The sequence below is a fragment of the Dromiciops gliroides genome, chromosome 2, assembly GCF_019393635.1.
Source record: "Dromiciops gliroides isolate mDroGli1 chromosome 2, mDroGli1.pri, whole genome shotgun sequence".
Classification (NCBI taxonomy): domain Eukaryota; kingdom Metazoa; phylum Chordata; class Mammalia; order Microbiotheria; family Microbiotheriidae; genus Dromiciops; species Dromiciops gliroides.
Window position 1 is genome coordinate 521,660,543 of NC_057862.1, and position 21,304 is coordinate 521,681,846.

At 41.8% G+C, this 21,304-nt stretch overlaps 1 protein-coding gene across 3 annotated transcripts in view; it reads left to right on the plus strand.

The window, feature by feature from the left end:
- Positions 1–8,189: 8,189 nt before the first annotated feature.
- Positions 8,190–21,304, plus strand: part of TGFA (transforming growth factor alpha) — a 128,904-nt gene continuing 115,789 nt past the window's right edge. For 2 of the 3 annotated variants that reach the window (XM_043989276.1, XM_043989277.1), the window contains exon 1: positions 8,190–8,506. In XM_043989276.1, coding sequence (XP_043845211.1) covers positions 8,467–8,506 — 40 coding nt within the window. In that variant the 5' untranslated portion in view covers positions 8,190–8,466. The remainder of the gene's footprint in view (positions 8,507–21,304) is intronic. The other variant, XM_043989278.1, reaches the window with a different exon arrangement.

Genomic DNA, 21,304 nt, shown 5'->3' on the forward strand with positions numbered 1-21,304 from the left:
TTGTGTGAAGATTGGCTATGATAGACTTAGCTCTTCTCAGCAATACAATGATCCAAGACAATTCCAAAAGACTCATGATGGAAAATGCTCTCCACATCCAAAAAAGGAACTATGGAGTCTTTTTTTTTTTTTTTTTTTTGCGGGGCAATGGGGGTTAAGTGACTTGCCCAGGGTCACACAGCTAGTAAGTGTCAAGTGCATGAGGCCGGATTTGAACTCAGGTACTCCTGAATCCAGGGCCGGTGCTTTATCCACTGCGCCACCTAGCCGCCCCCACTATGGAGTCTTAATAGAGATTGAAGCATACTATTTTCACCTTTTCCCCCTGTTTTTTTGTTTCTTCTGTCTTGTGGTTTCCCCCTTTTGTTCTGATTCTTCTCTCACAACTTGCCTAATGTGGAAATATGTTTAACATGATTGTACTGTATAACATATCAGATTTATCATTGGCTTTAGGAGGGGGGAGGGAAGGGACAAAGGGAGAAAAATTTGGAACTTACAATCTTGCAAAAATGAATGTTGAAAACTAACTTTACATGTAATTGGAAAAAATAAAACAAAATACTACTTTAAAAAGGAAATATTTCCTTAATCCTAGTGCCTTCCCTCTGTTGATTATCTCCAATTTATCCTGTATATATTGTGTTTGTACATAGTCATTAGCAAGCATATCTTCCTCCCCATTAGACTGTGAGCTCCTTTGCAGCAGGGATTGTTTTGGTATTCCCAGTGTTAACACAGTATCTGGCATATTGTAGGTTCTTAATAAATGTTTATTGACTGACTTATTGTGTATGTGTTTTTTTTTCCTTTAGTAGAAGGTAAAGGGTTTTTAAAAATTTTAACAAAAATTTCAGTTTTTCTTTGTAACACCCCCAGCAACATGTCTGGCACATAGTAGGTATTTAGTAAATGCTTATTGAATGAATGAAAACTGCAAAGTGGAGTAGAAAGAATAAAAGACTGGTACTCAGAACACTTAAGTTTTAAATTCTTGCTCTGTGATACTATGAAAGTTATTTGTGCTTTTCTGTGCCTCAGTTTCCTCATCTATTAAAAAGGGGGCAGGATTGGACCAGAGCAGGGAATCCTTTGCCTTTTTGTATCATGTACCCCTTTAGCAGTCTGATGAAGCCTATAGACTCCTCGGAATAATGGTTTGTTGCCCACATTCATAATTGTAGGAAATGTTAAATTTCAGTTAGAAGTTAATGAAAGGGACAGCTAGGTGGCACAGTGGATAGAGCACCGGCCTTGGATTCAGGAGGACCTGAGTTCAAATGTGACCTCAGACACTTGACATTTACTAGCTGTGTGACCCTGGGCAAGTCACTTAACCCCAATTGCCTCACCAAAAAAAAGAAAGAAAGAAAAAAAAAAGAAGTTAATGAAAAGCAAGAGGAATATTTTCCCATTTAAGTTCATGTACCCCTTGGATTAAGGACCCCTGCACTAGCAGATTGCTATGATTCAAGTCAGCTTTAATATACTGGAATATATTGTGTGGCTACAATTACACAGGGGATCTTTTGGATCATAGACTTGGAGAAGGAATAGACCTCAGAGGACATCTATTTCAACTCGATCTTTTGACAGATGAGGAAATTAAGGACCAGAGAGGTCAAATCACTTGCTCAGAGTTGGTAGCTGATGAAATTAGAACCTATACCCTCCATTTTACCTAGAACATTATACAGGATAGTTTGGCATTGGTGAAACCAATTCACTTCATTCATTCAATAATTTGTTCATTGTTTGTGCACAAGCTATAATTCTGGTAGTGCTTGAAACACTAAAGGAAGTCATGTTGTTTTAGAACACTTCTGGGCACTACTTACAAAGTAGGAAATTCAGGGGTTACAGTTTGCCCTCTGATTTGGGGTTATGGGCTTAAGCCAGGGCAACGCTAAGGAAAGGGCTGGGTCACTTTGTGGACAACATGGACAAACACATACATACACAAGATTCTGATAATTGAGGCCAAAATAGACTCCTCCCTTGCTGCTCCCCCCCCCCGCCCCCCCTCCTTAATTAGGCTGGTAATTATAGCTGTCTAGATGTGGCTTCAGCATACCTATTGTCTATTTTTGTGGCAATGCTAAAGATAAAGGATCCACCAAAATGAGGTGAGAGGAATCTTATTGTGTGGTCAATCCTTAGTTTCCCTAGCAACACACACACACACACACACACACACACACACACACATCTATTTCTCCATTATTGAATACCTGACTGTTCTAAGAGGGCTCAGAAGCCATTTAGTCCAACCCCTTCATTTTACAGATGAGCAAACTAAGGGCCAAGGCATTTAAGTAATTTGCACAAGGTCACAAAGGTAGTAAACATCAGATTTGGGATTTGAACCCAGATATTATAACTCCAGGGCAGTTAGATGGCACTGGGACTGGAGTCAAAAAGATCTGAGTTCAAATTGGGCCTCAGACAATTACTAGTTGTGTGACCTGGAGCAAGTCATGGAATCTCTGTTTGCCTTCATCCATAGGAGAAGGAAATGGCAAACCACTTCAGCATTCTTACCAAAGAAACCCATGGACAGTACTAGTGTGCTATGGTCCACCGGGTCCCAAAGAGTCAGATACAACTGAATGACTGAACAACAAATCATAACTCTACAGCCAGTATTCTTTCCACTGTGCAATTTGACCAATACCTTCAACACAATTCAGTTTACATTTAATTAAGTTCTTAATGTATCCAAACCACTGAATTGGATGCTAGGACAGATAGAAAATGTCCATAATATCAGGTCGTTGCCTTCATAAAACTTACAGTCTCCTGGAAGATAAATCCCAAACACAAATAACTCTAATGGACAATTTTACACGATAAAGGCATTTAGAGAGTTGAAAACAAACTGCTACATGTTGTGTTGGTGGGTGGAGGATGTTATTGCTGCCTGGAAGATCAGGGAAGATTTCCTGAAGGAGGTGGCTATTTATTTATGCTTTAAAGAATGGGTAGGAATTAAACTGGGAGCTAGGTGGCGCAGTGGATAGAGTGCCAGGTCTGGAGTCAGAAAGACTCATCTTCCTGAGTTCAAATCTAGGATCTGACACTTACTAGCTGTGTGACCCTGGGCAAGTCACTTAACTAACCCTACCCTGTTTGCCCCAGTTTCCTTCTATATAAAATGAGCTGGAGAAGGAAAAAGCCCAAAATGGGGTCATGAAGAGGTCGGACATGACTGGGGGGAAAAGCAACTAAACAAAAACAACAAGAATTCAACAGAAATTGTCTTGTATCTGTTTCATTTTTATTTATAGAGGTACATGTTGTCTAGCCAAAGCTCCTTGAGGGCAATGCTTTTTTGTTTTTATATCCCTATAACTTAAGACAGTACCTGATTCTTACTAAATGCTTCTTGATAAATTGATTTAATCCAGTGAAGAGAGAAAAGGAAAAGGTAAAGTGGGGGAGGTAAAAGAGGCATTTCTGCTATGGTGAAGTAGAAAGAACAATGGAATTGCACTCAGAGGACCTGGGTTCAAATCTTGGCTCTGCAATTCATCACCTATGTGACCTGGAGAAAATTATTGACCATTTCAGAGTCTCAGTTTCCCCCTCTGTAAACTGTGGGCATTGGACTAGAGGCCCTCTAAGGTGTTCTCCTTCTAGCTCCTATGACATACTAGTCGGGTATAGGAAACAGCATGAGTAATGGTTAAGAGGTGGAGAAAGCAGACGGCAATATTGGGTCAGACAGAGAGTAGTCCAATCATTTGTTTTATGCATCAGTACATATATTGTGCTTTACGCCCTTTTCTGTCCTCATATTGATTACCATCAGTGAACTGTGCTTTCTTGTCAGATCTTATAGTTAGCTCCAGGCAGAATTCCAACTTCTAGCATGGCATGGAGGGAAAAGCCCAGGATTCAGAGCCAGAGGACTTAGATTCACACCCCAGCTTTGCTACTTAATGACCCTGAGCCACTCATTTCCTCTCCCTGGGCCTCAGTTTCCTTTTCTATAAACCCAGAGCCAGATGGTTTCTGCAGTCCTTCAAAATCTTGTGATTTTACAATCCATTTCAAGAGCCACACACAGCCCGGGCTTGCCTCGTGGAAGTGTAATTCTTTCCACAGAGCTACTGATAACTGTTGTTCACTCCCTCACAATATCTGGGCTGTTTACTCACTAATATCTGGGTGATCTCCCATCCTAAACAGCCAGCTCAGCTGGCTTGAATCATTCCAGGATGAATCCAGGGCTTGTGGCCTGATAATCACTTCCACAAATGAATCAGGAAGGAGGGGGAGGCTGATTACAGTGAAGAAAGAGTCTATTTAAGCACATGCTTGGTAATAAGCATGTCGAAGAAAGGAAACACAGAAAAATGACAGAAAGGATTTTATTGGACTCTGGGGTGAACAAAACATATTCATCACTCCCATCCCCATAGGAAGAAGGCTAGGAAAGACAGGGGTGGAAAGAAGTTTTGTTTGGATTTTTCCAAAGTGATGCTATCAGTTGCATGATGGAGGTACTGGAAGTAACCAGGGAGAAAGTCACATTATGTGGGCAGCCCAAAGCATGGAGTAACAGGACTTTATGAACCAAAGCAAGACAGCACATATGTGCCTCTAGGTGTTCGAACTTACCGAGTCACCACCCAGTTTCCAGTGGCTTTGGCCAGAATTTTACAAAGTGGAAAAGTTAAGTAGGAGAAGACATTCCAAACAATTAAAACCCAGAACACTCCAAAGGTTTAGGAAGAAATGACCTCTTCACCTGAAATCATCTTTTGTGATTTCATCTATCTCCCTTTATTCCAAAAGCTAGGAAAGAGAGATAATGTCATTTGATTTGTTTACAATTATGTCCTGTGAGCTGGTTGTGTTTTTTGTGTTTGCCTAAATGAAGTGTTAGCAAATCAACATGTTAAGTGAAGCATGCAGGGAAGAAAGGAAGGAAAAATATGTTCCCTGACTGATCATTGGCAGTTTTAAGACCCAACAGACAGCTATTTTAGATAAGTAAAGATTTCTTGGGATTTTTCTCAACCATAGATAAGTGGCAAGTTAAAAGTATTGTAGATTGTTCTAAGCAAGATACAAAAAATGAGAGGCAGTGTGGTTTAGTGGGAACAGTAGAACTTGAAGTCAGGACACTTGGGCTGAAACCCTGGCTACACCGCTTAGGAACTGTGTCACAACTTTGAGCCTAGCTTCCTCATTTATCAAATTGGAATAGCCCTTGATTGAGTAACTCACCGGCTTGTTTCTAGGAAAGTGCTATGTAAACATGAATTATTACTCTTTTGTTCATATGTAACATAATATAGAATTATTACTATTACAACCAACTGTTGATTACCCAATCTAAGGAAGAACATATGTCAAGACAACAGAAAACTTGAAATGACTGGATAACTAGAGATTAAATACTAACTGAACCTGACTTTTGAAAATGTTGGGGAGTAGGGGCAGCTAGATGGCGTAGTGGATAGAGCACCAGCCCTGGAGTCAGGAGTAGCTGAGTTCAAATACAGCCTTAGACACTTAACACTTACTAGCTGTGTGACCCTGGGCAAGTCACTTAACCCCAATTGCCTCACTGAAAAAAAAAGAAAATGTTGGGGAGTAATAATTTGTTCTTTCCCTTTTGGTGACTTCCCTCTTTTTTGTTTCTTAATTACTTGAAGAAAAAATGACTTTTTTGACTAGGCAAACACCGCCCCCACCCCCCCCAAAACCAAACCAAACCAAATAAAAAAACTACAAAAAACAAACCAAAAAACCCACACCACCCAACCTAGTTTTATCATGAATGAAAGGAGAAGGTGCTAGCTCCCTGTTTTGACATTGTTGCTACTTCCTCCCATTACCCATTTTTTTCTCTTATGCTGAAAGTGCCTCACTCAGCTGCAGCCAATTCTTGCCCTTAAAGCAGCCAACATTCTTCTTTCTGGCTGTGTGATTGAGTTCCAAAGAAACAAATACCATTGTCAGTCCTGCTCTCCAAGCCACAGTCAGATAGTGATGAGAGCTTAAAGGGTCAGAGGGAGAGCTGAACAAATTCCCAAGGCTTTCCTGCATTCTTATGCTCCCAGAACTGGGAGAGAAAATCAACCAACAGGGGATTTGTCCAAGTTCAAGCAAGTGGGGAAAGCCTACCTAGGCAGTGTGTGGGAGGGGAAGAGGATTGGTGGGGGAAGTGTCCCCCATCCCCAGCCCAGACTTAATCCACAAGTCAGATGACTAAAAATACTATTTTGAAAAGCAAACAAAGCAGGGAAAATGTCCTAAAGAGTTAATAATGGGGACTAAATAGCCATTTGAAAAGAATTACAAAATGTCTCACCGATGCAAAAATCTTGGAATACCCTCCCTCCCTTCCTCCAGCTAACCAAATTCACGCCATTCTTGAAGACTGACCTCAAATCCCACTTCCTCCGTGAAAGCTTCCTTGGTGACTGAGGCCCACAATGCACTTTGCAATTATTATATAGAGTGACATTAGCACTTCATCGCATGCTGCGTCATTCTTTGATGGGGATTGTCTCCATCTGAACTGTATGTAGGCTCCTTGAGGTCAGAACCTTACCTTAAACTTCTCTCTCCTTCCTTCCTTCCCTCCCTCACATAGTTTTTGGTTTTTGTTTGTTTGTTTGTTTGTTTGGTGAGGCAATTGGGGTTAAGTGACTTGCCCAGGGTCACACAGCTAGTAATTGTTAAGTGTCTGAGGCCGGATTTGAACTCAGGTCCTCCTGACTCCAGGGCCGGTGCTCTATTCACTGCGCCACCTAGCTGCCCCCCCCCCCCACACACACACACAGTTTTTAACACTTTGCTGGGCACAAAGTAACCATTCAGAAGCAGGAACTGTTACTACCGACAGGGAGAGACCTTAAAGATGTTCTATGTGGACCAACCCTTTTATTTCACAGGAGAAACCTAGACCTAGAGAGGGGTAGTAATTTTGTATGGATCACTTAGTAAGTTAGCCAAGTACAGCCTCGGCTAGAGTACAGGTGCAGGAAAAACTCGGAGGAGGGCTAATTGAGACGCAGTACCAGGGAACCTGGGCCAAGTCCAGCTCACCTACGTATTTTCCTAAAACTGTCCTTTGCTTCATTTCATGCAACAAAACGGGACCTTGTAGAGATCATCTGGTCCACCTTCCATTTTACAGATAGGGAGACTGAGGCACAGAAAAGCGACAGAAGAAAGGGAACCCAGGCGTCCTGGCTGCAGGGCTTTTCCCCCTACTATACTGCACATTTTTTAAACGAGATCTTAGGAGAGTGAGGAGGAACAGCGCAAGAACCAGGAGCTGGTAAATAGTGGACACAGAATCAGAATAACTGTATGTACTGGCTGTGTCATTTCCTCTCTCTGAGCCTCAGTTTCCTCGTCTTTTATAAAGCTAAGGGGTTGGACGACGATGGAACTAAATGGTCTCAGAGGTCCCTTCCCGCTCTAACTTTCCTCCGGCTTTCTTTGTGGCCAGCTGCGCAGGTGAAATGAGTAGAACTGCAGCTGGCCGCCTCACTACCGCCGCCTAGAGCCCAGAGGCCGCCAGGGGAACTGCTCCCGGCATTGGGGCAGCAGGAGCAGTCCCTGCTGCCTCTCCAGGCCACTGCGCTTTGGGAAAGCCCGCCGTAGCCGCTGACATCCCGGGCTGCTGGGAGCCGGAGACTCCTGGGCTTGTCCTCTATTAAAACAGCTGCTGCAGCAGCTTATACCCAGCCTAGTTCTCCAGCCCAGGCATCCTGACTGGTGCGCTGGTGGCCCTTCTCCTGTCTCTCTAAGTGTCTTCGGTATCGCTGTTTCCCTGTGTCCTTCTCAGTGTCTTTCCCCCTCTTTGTTGCTGTCTCTCCCTCTCACCTCCGACTCTATCCCGCAGGTAGCCAGCCCCTAAGCGCCCGGACTGGAGGAACGCTCAGTCTCCTGCCCTGCCTCCCGCTGACCCATCCCTGGCTGGGCTACCAGTCCGCACCCGGGTGCGCCTAGCAGCTACAGCTGCTGCTGCGTGCCGCACCTCTGGCCGCAGCTTCCCCGAGGTTCCCTCCCACCCTGACTCCCACGCCTCCGGTGCGCCCCCCCCCTCCCATCCCCACCTTCTCCTTCTCTTTCTCCTACACGCTCAGCCCGCAGTCCCCACCCCCTTGTGCCCTCAGGGGGGCACCCCCAGGGGGTGGGAGGGTGGTCAGCCGTGCCCAGGTCGCCAAGTGGCGGAGAGGTGACGGTAACCGCCTTCCTATTTCCGCTCAGCCGGGTGGTGGGGTGTATGTGTGTGTGCGCGTGTGTGTCAGAGGGAGCGAGAGCGCGGAGAGAGGAGTTTCTGCCTCGCTCGCTCCTTCTCCCACTCACGGGAGCCTTGGAGCAGGGCCCGTCTTCCCGCCCCACTTACTTCCCCCCCCTCCCCCCCGCACCGAGCCGTGTCTCAGTCACTTGGGCGCAGCAGGTTGGGGCAGGAGGCTCCTGCCGCCTGCCTAGAAAATGGTTACTCCGGCGGGGGAGCTCGCACTGATCGGGCTAGGTAAGTGCACTACCTCTTCTCCTCTCCTCGTCCCCTTCTTTCCTCCTCACTCACCTCTCTCCCCCAGCCCCTTCCCCTTTCTCCCCTTGCGGGGGTGTGGTGGGAGACAAGCGGAGAATGGCAGGAGCTTGGGGAGGTGGTGGGCGAGGGAGACGGAGGGTGAGGAGGCAGCCCGCTCCCGGGGACTGACGTTTCTGCACCCGTTTCCAAAGGGAGGCTGCATCGCAGACCCCCTCTCCACCCACTTCTCCAAGGATGGCCCCCTGAAAAGGATTCTGCAGACCCCGCTGAAAGCTGCCACGGAAAGGGAGGTCGTTTCTAAGGGGGGTGAACTTTCATCTGTGTGCGGGCATCTTTGAATTTGCTCACACACCCCTCCCTCCTTCCCTCTCCCTCTTCCTTGAAGGCTGCATCTTCCCTCCCCTGTCCCCCCCTCTGCTCCCCGCGAGTGTCGGGAGCCAAATGTCTGTTGACTTTTTTTAATGAACCAAGATAGGGTGCCCTGAACTGGATCCTGCTGCTACGGCGGAGACCAGTGCTGGGTTGAGAGCCTAGATTTGGAGCGCAGCTCAGATACTCCCTACTTGTGTGACCTTGGATAAATCCCTTCCCTTTGGGGGGACTCAGTTTCCCTCTCTGTAAGAGGAGAAGATTGGACGAAGTGGTCTGTCAGGGCCTCTTCCAGTTCTAGATCCTGAGCAGGTGACATTCTTGCCCCACCCCCACCCCCACCCGCTTCGTTCTCAGGTAAACTTTTCCCTCCCCCAAGCGCCTTTGAGTCCTAATCGCCTCTGTTTTCGATCTCTGAGTTTCATTTGATCTTTCATTTTTGAGACCTCGGAATTTATGGTGTTTGTCGGTGTTTTTCTGCAGATGAGTTTCCTTGGGGAAAAGATTGGTTTGGTGGCGGAACAATAGAGCAGGAATGAAACTCTAGAAGGAGCCTGGCTAATTTCCTTCGAGTTTGTTCTTGGAAATAAGCAAGGGTGGGGGTGGGGGCGCCCCGAGGGGAGGAGAAGTTTAAACCCTGCAAATTTCTGGAGATGAGGTTTTTTGGTTTTTTGGATCTTTCATTGATCTGGTTCACCGGTCAGTCTCTGGTGATCAGATATCTAGACTGCAGGGACCAACTAAGAAATACTGCAATTACTTCTATCCGTTAAAAAAAAAATACACACCTATTCAATTAATTCATTTTCCCCCTAATTCATTTATTAAGCTTTTGAGGCCAGCTAGTCCTTTTCACTTTCATTTTACAAATAAGGAAACTAAGGCCCAGATCACTCCTTTAGGGATATGGGAGAACTTAAAAATTCTGTTAAAACCTGGCCCCTACTCTCACTCAGTAAGTTCATAATCTAGTAAACAGATAAGACACCAATAGTGATAATACACAATATTGCACGATGCTTGTATTAGAGAGAGACAAGGGGAACAGACAAGCAGGAGAAGGCGGAAGGGAAGAACATCTTGGAGGATGCAGCATCTGACTTGAACATTAGAGTATGGATAGGAATTCAAGAGGAGTAATGGGTCACAAGGTCATAGATTTAGAGCTGAAGGTTGACTATAGAGGTTATCCAGTAAATGTTAAGAGTCAGAACCTTGAACTCAGGGCCTCTGACTCTAACCGAAGGAAAGGGCATTCCAAATATAGAGAAGAACATAACATGTGTTTTGGGGGCAAAGAGAGCTGTCAAGTTTGGCTTGAGCATTTTGGGAAGTTTGTGAAGGGTAAAGATAAAGCTAGTAAAGGGCATTGTCAGATTGTTGCCGGAATTGAGAGCTAGGAACATTGGGGTGTGAATTTTGACTGCTAGATGATAAGGAATCACTGAAGATTTTGAGGTAGGGAAGTAACACAACCAAATCTGAAGATCTGAACTGTCAGTTCAGTAGTGGAATGAAGGATGTTTAGCAGCAGGGAGAGTGATGACTCTTACCATATAATCCAGAAGGAGTAATGGAGGCCTGTAATAGGGTGGTAACAGTGGCAAGAGAGGGAGGAAATAATCAGAAATGCCAAAAGTTGTTAACAAAAAATAATCTTTACACACAAAGGAATAAATTATAGAGGAGCTGTTTCTTCTGGGTTTGAAAACAATTAACCTTTTAAGGGCACTGATGATCTTAATTGAAACTATTCCACTTAACAGAAATTGAAGTGCTATCAAAGGCACTACTCTGGGCAGCGAGAATACCAAAGTTAAAAAAAAAAAAGCCCACAGTCTCTGTCCTGGGTTTACAGTTTACAAAGCTTCACAGGAAAAGAATCTATAGTTCCTGATTGTAGGTATGAAAAGTCATCAGGATTCTGGGAGTCAAAATTCTGTATAGGTCTTGTCTATCTCCAAGAATCTATTGAAGGGAATGCTCCTTGGGGGTGTATTGTATTCTAAGAATCTCAAGGTGATCTTAGAATCTCCAGTAAAAAATGCAAATGAGGAATGAAAAAAAAACTGCATAATTAATTTACTTTGGTGTTATCCGCCTTCCAGATGAAAACGACCACACAGCACCCCTTGTTCAATCCCCACATTTTACAGATAAATAAACTGGGACTCTGTGAAGGGGAAGTGATTTTGTCAGTCACACTTTTATCAAGCCTCAAACCTTCCCTGCCATGGACACAGTATGCTGCATATGTTAACACTTAGGTATATTTCTTTCTCTTTGGACTTGTTACAGAATCTTTCTTCAGCTTCATCTTCTTGGGGATTTTTCCCTCTTATATTTATGAATGAAAAAATAGTGCTCAGTTAGAAAAAAACAACACAAAAAGGCCCATTTCTAAAAGGACCAAATTAAAAGGCAGATGGGGAGAGTATAAAGAAAAGGAAGGAGTGATTTGCACTAGTGACAGATCTTTCATTTATCTTTTTAAAAACATTTGGAGCAATTAGCTGCCCCAGCCAACTCCTGACCTAATTATCTGGCTAGAGAAGGGAGACTCTATCCCCACCTCTGAGGAGAAAGCATTCTAGGACTGGGATTTTCAGAAATGTGATTGGTTTTCTCTGATGCCATAAACAAAACAAAACAAAAAAACAAATGTTTTTTTTTTCTTCTAGCCCATGGTTAACTGCAAGGGTTTCTTTCATCTGCAAATTTCCAAACCCTTCCATGTCTTTTATGCCCATGGCTGTGCTTAAATTAGACCTGCGGGAGGTCTGAGAGAATGGGATAATGTTCCATTCCTAGCAAGTTTCTGCCTAAGTAAAACTGGAGCCTCCCATACCCCTAAGGTAGGGGGCAAGGAGGAGGAGAAATCAACATTTTAGAATCTGGGGTTTATGCCTCTTTTCAGTTACTTTTTCTCATCTGTATAATGATAGGTTGGGACTAAGTGAACTCTAAAATCCATCCCTTCCAGTTCTAAGACCTATGATCCATCTTTGGGGGATGAGCTGTTGTGAAGGAGCTCTTGGAATTGTATTAAAGCTGAGTGTCCTAGTGACCATACTGGGAAACATCATACAGTTGACTGTGGTGGTATCTATGCGAACCTTGCCTTACAATCTTTGACAGGCCAACACGAAATGCATTTAGCCCTTAGAGACCTGTACTTTTTTCTCTGTCAGAAAAACACATTATATTAGAGAGTAATTGAACTACACATGACTTTAGATGTCAGGGCAAGTATCCTGGTACAGCTGTAACCTCTCAGAAAGTCCTTTTTAAAGCTTAAAGCACCATGTGTCCATGAGCTGTTATTGCTTAAGAATAAAAATACAATTTGCTTCTAAAAGTTGGCTGATATAAAAACCAAAGTGGAGAAATAGATGAAAAGACCAAAGGAAAGGAAGGTGTGATCCAACCTTGCCCAGATAGAGGTTGAATGTCCTTTACCCTTCCAAATGGAAAGAATATGACATGGGTAGCTAGGTGGCATAGTAGATAAAGCACCAGTCCTGGATTCAGGAGGACCTGAGTTCAAATCTGACTGTAGACACTTGACACTTACTAGCTGTGTGACCCTGGGTAAGTCACTTAACCCTCATTGCCCTGGATAAAAAAAGAAAAGAATATGGCAGCCTCACATTCAACATATGATGATACACTTCCTAAGTGATATCCAGTGACTATTGTTCCATGTCTCCACCTAATTCCTCCCCTGATGCCATTTTCATGGCATGGCGGTGACCCCACATTCCTGAGACTGTGCCTGAGATAAACAAGTCCTATGGAAACATAAATGCTGATGGTGTGATCTTGAAGGGTAGACTGTGCCTGCAGTCTCTAAGGGAGCAGCCTAGCATTGTATAGAGCATGTTAATTTCCAGCGAGGTAGTCTCTTGCACTGTCATAGTCTGAAGACTTTGAGTCCTTACATCTCTACTGATTTCTTTAATTTTTGTTGTCACACAAGGTTTAATAGCTCTTACTTCCATTAGTCAATAAACAAGTATTTGTTGAGGCCAGGGGGAAATGGGGAGTAATGAATGGATAAGGCTGCAGAGAGTTAATAATCTAGTTGAAGAGACATGGCTGGGGGCAGCTAGGTGGTGCAGTGGATAAAGCAGTGGCCCTGGATTCAGGAGTACCTGAGTTCAAATCCAGCCTCAGACACTTGACACTTACTAGCTGTGTGACCATGGGCAAGTCACTTAACCCCCATTGCCCTGAAAAAAAAAAAGAGACAAGGCTGATACACATGGAATTATTAATAAACAACAAAAAGTAAGTAAATGGCCAAGTGATACATTTCATACATAGACATTATACATACATATGTTTCATACATAGACATTGATACATTGCCAGTGTAGTACAGAGAAGGGAAGGATTGATGTGATCTGCTACACAGTCTCAGGGAACATGGAGGACTTGAGTGGTAGATCTTGTATCTTAAATAGGAGCTGAACAGGTCAGTTCCTTCTAAGTTTTGGGGGGAAGGCAGACTTGGGGATTTCAGGATGGAGTTAAAGGCTTATTTCTCCAGTTTTGAAAAGCTTACTATCTTAGATATGCCTTCCCAAGTGCTGTAGACATATCTTCCTGGTTTAAATATATTCCCACCATTTTCTTGCTTACAAACATTTATACTGGTAACACTGAACATAACTTTGACACGTAAAATTTCTGAACTGGTAGGGGACCTTAGAGATTATTTAGTATCATGCCCTAATTTACATGTGAGGAAACAGAGGCCCATAGAGGAATGACTTACCTAATGTCACATAGGTAATGGCAGAGGCAAAACTGGACTCAATTCCCCAGACTCACCGTTGTCTGGCACTTTTTCCACTTTACTACCCTTCTCTTATGATTAGAAAATCTCTAATCCTTTTAGAACTTGAAGGGTATTTATAGGTAAGAGGGAACCCCAAACCTGACTTTAACTATCAGTTGCCTGAAAAACTCCTACATAATCTCCCAGATTTTTACTTGTATAAATTGGAAGCATCAACTTTATCTGTTTGCTTTGTGGATAATTTTTTTTTCAGACTGCCCTATGACTCTATTGTTATAGGGAGTTCTCAGTGGGGAAACTACCTTCTATAATATATTGACTACTGTTTTACAATTAGGCAGCTGGGTGACAGGGGCAGTTAGGTGTTGAAGTGGAAAGAGTTCCAGGCCTGGAGTCAGTAAAACTCATCTTGATGAGTTCAAATCCAGCCTCAGACACTTGCTAGCTTTGTGACCCTGGACAAGTCACTTAACCCTGTTTGCCTCGGTTTCCTCATCTGTAAAATGAGCTGGAGAAGAAAATGGCAAACCTCTCTAGTATCTGCCTTGAAAACCTAAAATGGGGTTATGAAGAGTTGGACAAGACTCAACAACAGCTTCCTGACATAGAGGACACAATATGTAAAATGTGGTAATTAGTTCCAGCCCAATGGAAATATGCCTTGAGAATTTGAGTAATGAGACCACTTCAAGGGGAATTCATTATTGCACTACTCTGACCAACCTGTAGAGTGCTGGCTTACTACTTTTGTGACCTTGAGCAAGTTACTTTACCACTCAGCCTTGGTTTCCTGATTTGTAAAATGAGAATAATAATAGCACTCATCTCATACAGTAATGAGAATCAAATGAATCTATATACATATTATATATATATATATCCTTAAAGTGCTATATAAAAGTACACCATTATTATTATTATTAATATATAGTTTCAGTGTTGGATGGGGATATGAGAAGTTAAGTGACTTGCTCAGGTTCACGTAGTATATGTCAAAAGCAGAACTTGAACTCAAAATCTTCCTGACTTGAAACCAACTCTCCATCCTTAATGCTGTCGAGCCTCTGGAAAAAATTATTTCTGGAAATTAGACTTTTATATTCAAAAGAATTAAATGAACAGAAATAAGGAAATGTTCAAGGATTGTGAAGTTACTCTCTAAAGTTATGTATGCTCAAATAGAATTTACACACAACTCATTTTTAGTGGAGCTTCTTTTGTGGGGAGAGTTTAGATCATTTTATAAATCTTCAATAATTACATTTGTGAATTTCATTTTAAGGTATCAGACCATGATATTTGTAGTTCACTATGGTGTGTAGGGAACAAGCTGAGGTCAGGTTTCCCATGCTTGGCTTCCTCAAAAATTGGTTTTTCAGGACAGTGAGCTTTCATGTACTAGATGCCTACTGCAAAGGTGAAATTCCTAGCAGGCTTAAGTTTGTTGCTAGAGTAACTAAAGACAAAAAGAACACTACAAAGGTTTAGTGAAAACTTTTTTTTCCCAAAGAACACTTTCCACAATGCTCCATTTTCCTGGTTCTTCATCCAAGGAGATTGGAAATGAAGATTGTGATTCAACCAAAATAAATTTCTGTGAATGAAATTATAAAATTTTTGCCCACTGACCACACTGTCCCAGGAATCATTACATACTCTAAACCACTGTCATATCCACTATAATAAGGCTTACTTGCTTTGGGAGAAAGTTTCAAGCTTCACCAATTATATTTTATTGAAAGTTTGTAATATTTTTGAAAAATGCTGGCTTTGGTTGGTTTACAGTCCATAAAGGTGCTTCCCAAGGATATTCTGTGTTTTGTGTTCTAAGTTCCCTCCCAATTCTGAAATTCTATGTTCTAAGGTACCTCCCAGCTCTGGTATTCTATGATTCTAATTACATGAGCTTCTGCTATTAAGATGCCTTTAACAGGGAATAATTTCTCAATGATCTGGCCGAAAATATTCAGGTCCTCTATCAAGATGTTTATTATGGCTGTGTAAAATTGGGCATCTTCCAGTGCCCCCAAAGGGGCTTTTGGGCATAGGGAGACAAGCAAGAGGAGAGAGAAAGGCGAGAGAGGAGAGAAATGTTTTTATTTTACAAGTTGGGATTTTGATGCCCCACCCTTTCAGACACTTTGTTTTTGTTTAGTCCTTTCAGTCATGTCTAACTCTTTGTGACCCCATTTGGGGATTTTCATTGCAAAGATACTGGAGTGGGTTGTTATTTCTTTCTTCAGCTCATTTTACAGATGAAGAAACTGAGACAAATGGAGTTAAGTGACATGCCCAGGATCATAAGCTAGTTGTTGTCGTTGTTGTTTTGTTTTTTGGGTTGTTTTTTTTTTTTAGTGAGGCAATTGGGGTTAAGTGACTTGCGCAGGGTCACACAGCTAGTAAATGTCAAGTGTCTGAGGTTGAATTTGAACTCAGGTCCTCCTGAATCCATGGCTGGTGCTTTATCCACTGTGCCACATAGCTGCCCCTCATAAGTTAGTTGTTTGAGACCAGATTTGAACTCATGAAGATGAGTCTTCCAGATTCCAAGTCCAGCACTCTATCCACTGCATCACCTAGTTGTAAAATGAGAGGCTTGGACTAGTTTAACTCTTAAAAATCTCTTTCAGGGACACCTAGATGGCGCAGTGGATAGAGCACCGGCCCTGGAGTCAGGAGTACCTGAGTTCAAATCCAACCTCAGACACTTAACACTTACTAGCTGTGTGACCCTGGGCAAGTCACTTAACCCCAATTGCCTCACTTAAAAAAAAAAATCTCTTCCAGCTTGAAATCCTAAGTCTCTGATACTTCATCAGAGCATTAGATTTTAGAACTGGAAGGGACCTCATTAGAAAGTCATTTCAGTCTAGCTCCTTAATATTCAGATCAGGAATTTAGAGCCTATAGTAATGGAGATTGACCTATTTGTTCACCTGTATCATTCATCTTGGTGTTCCAAGTTGAATTCTTCTTCATATAAAATTTATCCTATATATGAGTGAACTAGATATTATTTTATATTTAGTGTAAATGTTCCTTTTGCCAACTTTTTCCTTAGCCCTCTGTCCACGTCACCTTGAAGCATTAAGTTTTTAATGCCTTTGTGTTTACACTTTTCAAATATTGATAAGTGGTTATGGAATCTCATAATAAGTCATATATATCTAACTTATTTAATCTCACCCTCTCTTCCATTCAAGTCATACTCCTAAGTCTCATTATGGTATAGAGGACATCCTTACCTCTTGGAGGCTATACTAATGAAGTATGAATTCTGGCAGACTGAATATGGGCCCATGGATGGAATGTTTGTTTTTTGTGGACCTGGTTAGCAAAGAGAAGTGTGGTTCTTCACCAGGTCAACCACTAGGTGATGAATTGTTTTAGTCAAAGCAATTCAAGAAAATTGTGAACTAAAGGTATGAAGGAACTGTATGTAACCTACATCAATGGAAGGAGCCCTACTTCCAATGATGAATAAATGAAGTAATCTCATCCTCTAGTTCTTTGTCACCCTCATTAGGATCTGAGCTATTTGAGGGCAAAAGGTTTGTTTGTTTGTTTTTCCTTTCTTGTATCTCAGCCCAGCTTAGCACAGTGCTGGCCACATAAGAAACTCTTAATTGATGTTTATTGGCTAGCTGACTCTAGCTCTATATTTTAGTCACTGCTTTTTTTTTTTAATTTTAGGAATCCCTCTCTACTCAACTCCTCTGATATAGAGGCAACCAAAGTACACTTTGCGAATATAAACCTCAATTGGCAAGCCTCTAGTTATGTGGTTGTCAAATGTAATAAACTTTGAAATGGAACAAGATGATAGGTGTAGTACAGACTATAAATGGGGGATTTGATTTAATTCAGTGATCAAATCAAGAAACATTTTTAGGTGCCTACTCTATGCCTGGCACTGTGCTAGGCACTGGTAAACGGTCCCTGATATCAAAGAGCTCAGTCTAATGGGGGAAATGACATGCACACAACCATGTTCAAACAAGATATAGACACACACGTATAAGTATATATAATATATACTATGCACTTCTAACGTAGCAGATTAGGTGTTTTTTTAAAGACTATAGATAGATTTGAAAGTATTTGAACTCTTAAAATGTTGTTACTTCAAGTAACAACTTCAGACTATTAACATATATATGTATATGTGCACACACACTTATATATCCCAAAAAACATAAGTAGTGACATCACTACTTTTTACCGTAGGACTAAATTCTCACTGTTCAATTAGGAGTTTTTTACTTTAGGGATAGTTTTAAAGTTTTCTGTGAAAGGTAACCTTGACGTAGAGATATTACTAAAAATTTCCACTTCAGATCCTGTTGATATGGCTTTACCAAATTTGAAAAAAAAAGAGTTCCCAAAGTAAAGGCTATTTACTGTGACTTTTATTACATTTTTTGGCAGTGATCTTTTTAGAAAAAAAAGACTTTGCAAAATCAATAAACTGAATACCATGGGAGATTTCATGCTTTATATAATTTCTACAAACCTGTGTCATAACTTTATTTTGCTATCATAAATTCATGTGCCAAGATTGTGACACTGTTTCTGAAGAATAAGACAGATGACATTGTTATTAATGGCGGGGACTCCAAAGCAAATAAGTGATGGTTTATTGAACTTTAAAAACCTCCCAAGTGCTGTGTTTTGTTTCACTAAGATACCACTATAGTATCTGAAACCAAGATAACCCTGGATCAGAGAGCAGGATTCTTCTGCAGAGGTGGAATGAATATTTGAGCTTCAGTTCCTGAATCTCAGTTTGAATAAGGGCAGTAAACAATGAAGTTGTAACCCTTTTGTGGTGACTACTCTGGTACTCTTTGGGGCCTGTTGCATCACCTCTTACTTCTTTTTAATGACCCTGCTTCCAAAAAGGAGATTAACAGGCTTAATGTATGACACAACTGCAGCAGAAGCTGGTAAATTAAGAGGTCAGTTGGGGTGATACTCTGGTTTCCTCTCACTCTTTCAGCCCTTGCTGTGGTACAGTGGAAAAAATACTCCATTTGAAGTCAAATCCTGGTTCTGTCACTCACAATTTGTGTGACCTTGGGCAAGTCACTTAGCCTCTATGAGCCTCAGTTTCCTCCCATGTAAAATGAAGGGATGGGACTAGAAATCTATCTCAAAGGACCCTTCTGGGTCTGAATACCTTGAGCCTGACTTATTCATCCGGGTACACAACGTGTTCCACTAAATTGTTGTGGGAATATGCAAAAAAGATAAGGCTTAAGGACGACTAGCCCTTCTTCGCTTCGATAGGGACCCCCAGATTTAGGAATCACAGAAGGGTAAAACTTATTCTCTCAATTATGCTACTGAACAAACGTCTTTACTTTGGCCTGACTGGGATGTAACTTTATCGCCTCCGTGGAGTGTTCTATGTGACAATTTTAGCACAAGAAGAGAATATTTTCATGCACGTATACAAGCAGTCCACAGACACTGCAAGTGAATGTGAACCATGACAAATGTTTTTCATCAGCATAGCAGGCCTTTGGGTGTTATAATTAGGGCTTTCAGGGGATGATTCATAGGACCTGGACTAGGGGGAAGCACACAAGCAAAGCAAATCTAGAGCCTGTGCATTTTTTTTTTCTGGTTATGAGGCAAGTTCATGGAACAACCAACACCATGATAAACAGTGTGGTTTGGAAGACCGTTTGCAGGAGGGAAGGGGAAATATTGTGGTACTATTCTGACCCTGTGTTGTTCTAGCTGTAAATTTTAGGCTCTGAAGAGAAGAGATTTCAGCGAATCTGTGAGGCAGCTTCCTTGGGTGCACATTGTAGCCCCTTCGCACCATCTTGACCTGTCCACTTCTTGACTGTCTTTCTGTAAAGCCCCCATTGAGCCTGAAGGCTTATCTTCAATTCTTTTGATATTTAAAAGGAACCTTGTGTTGTGCTTGGACCATTTATTTGTCATTCTTTCAATACATCACAGGAACATATTTATGAAGTGTCTGCTATGTGTGTTAGAAGGGGTGAGTATGACATAGTGCATAGGAGACTGACTTTGGCTTAAGGAAGACCATGGTTCAAATCCTGCCCCTGACGCAGACTTATTGTATGACCATGGGCCTGTCAGTGGGCACATCTCAGGGCCCGGAGCAACAGACCTGCTGTTGATCTGCATAGATGGAGGGTGTCTCCACACTGGGAGTTTCCCATACTGATGAAATCATAAGTCTGGGGAAGAAAATGTGCAACAAATAATACTAAACCCTGGGGACACAAATGAAAAATTATATAATCCCAGTCAGCCTAAAGGAATTTACAATCTAGTAGAGGCTTATAATATTAGATACCCATAGAATATAAGCTTCTCGAGGGTAAGAACTGTTTAACTTTTGTCTTTGCATTCCCACATAGTGGGATAATGTCTGGCCCATAGTAGGTGCTTAACTAATGTTGGTTGGTGGGTTGCTATAAGATATATTTAAGGACATGCAAATTTTCAGGCACATATTAAGTGCCAACTATGTGCCAGGTAACAACAGCTACATGATGCAGTGGATAGAGTGCCAGACTTGGAGTCAGAAAGACCGGAGTTCAAATTCAAACTCAAGACACTTACTAGCTATGTGACCCTGGGCAAGTCACTTAACCCTGTTTGCCTCAATTTCCTCATCTATAAAATGAGCTGGAGAAGGAAATGACAAACCACTCCAGTATCTTTGCCAAGAAAAATCCCAATTTGGGCCATGAAAAGTTGGACATGATTGGAACAACTCAACAACAAAAATGTGCCAGGTATTGTGCTAGGCACCAAGGCCTATGTTTATGCTTTATCTGGTACACAGGTAATAGTTGGCAATATGCTGTGGGCTTCTTTTATCCACAAGTGCATCTTTTGATTGCCCTTTGGGACACCTGCAATTTTGATTTTTATGAGATCATGATGTTCCATGATTCACAGACATATAACATCATTAGGAGAATATTCATATAAAGGAGAAAGATACAAGGCAAATAATGTAAAATTTCCCATTCTCTAATCTATGTTCTGCCTCTGTCATTTGTGATTTGAAAATATTTCACTTTTTATGTCATTGAATTGTTTTGATTCAATTCCTTTAAACCCATCATAAATAAGGTTACAAGCTCCCTTGTAGGCCCAATGGTTAGCAAGAGCTTGGTTTTGATTAGTTGAAACAATATACAAGGCACTGAAGTTACACTTTTCATCTTTTTTATGCTCTAGAGCAGTGGTTCCCAAAGTATTGTCCAGGCCTGAGGCCCTTTTAGGGGGTCTTTGAGTTCAAAGCTGTTTTCACAATAATGCTAAGAAGTTTTAAAGTTCCAACATGGAAAATACTGGTAGATATCGCCCACATAAGCAAAAGCTCTTTGAAGGGTCTTCATTAATTTTAAAGAACATAAAGGGGTCCTGAGACCAAAAAGTTTGAGAACTGCTGGTTTAGAATATATTTCAGGTACTTATGGGAGCTCCAGGTAGTCATTATAACCATCAATTATCATTATACAGAATTGTAGATATATAGTAAAACCTTCATTAACTTGAATGTTTGGAGAATGAGGTATTCTTATTCATTTGTTTTCTTGCCTGAGGGT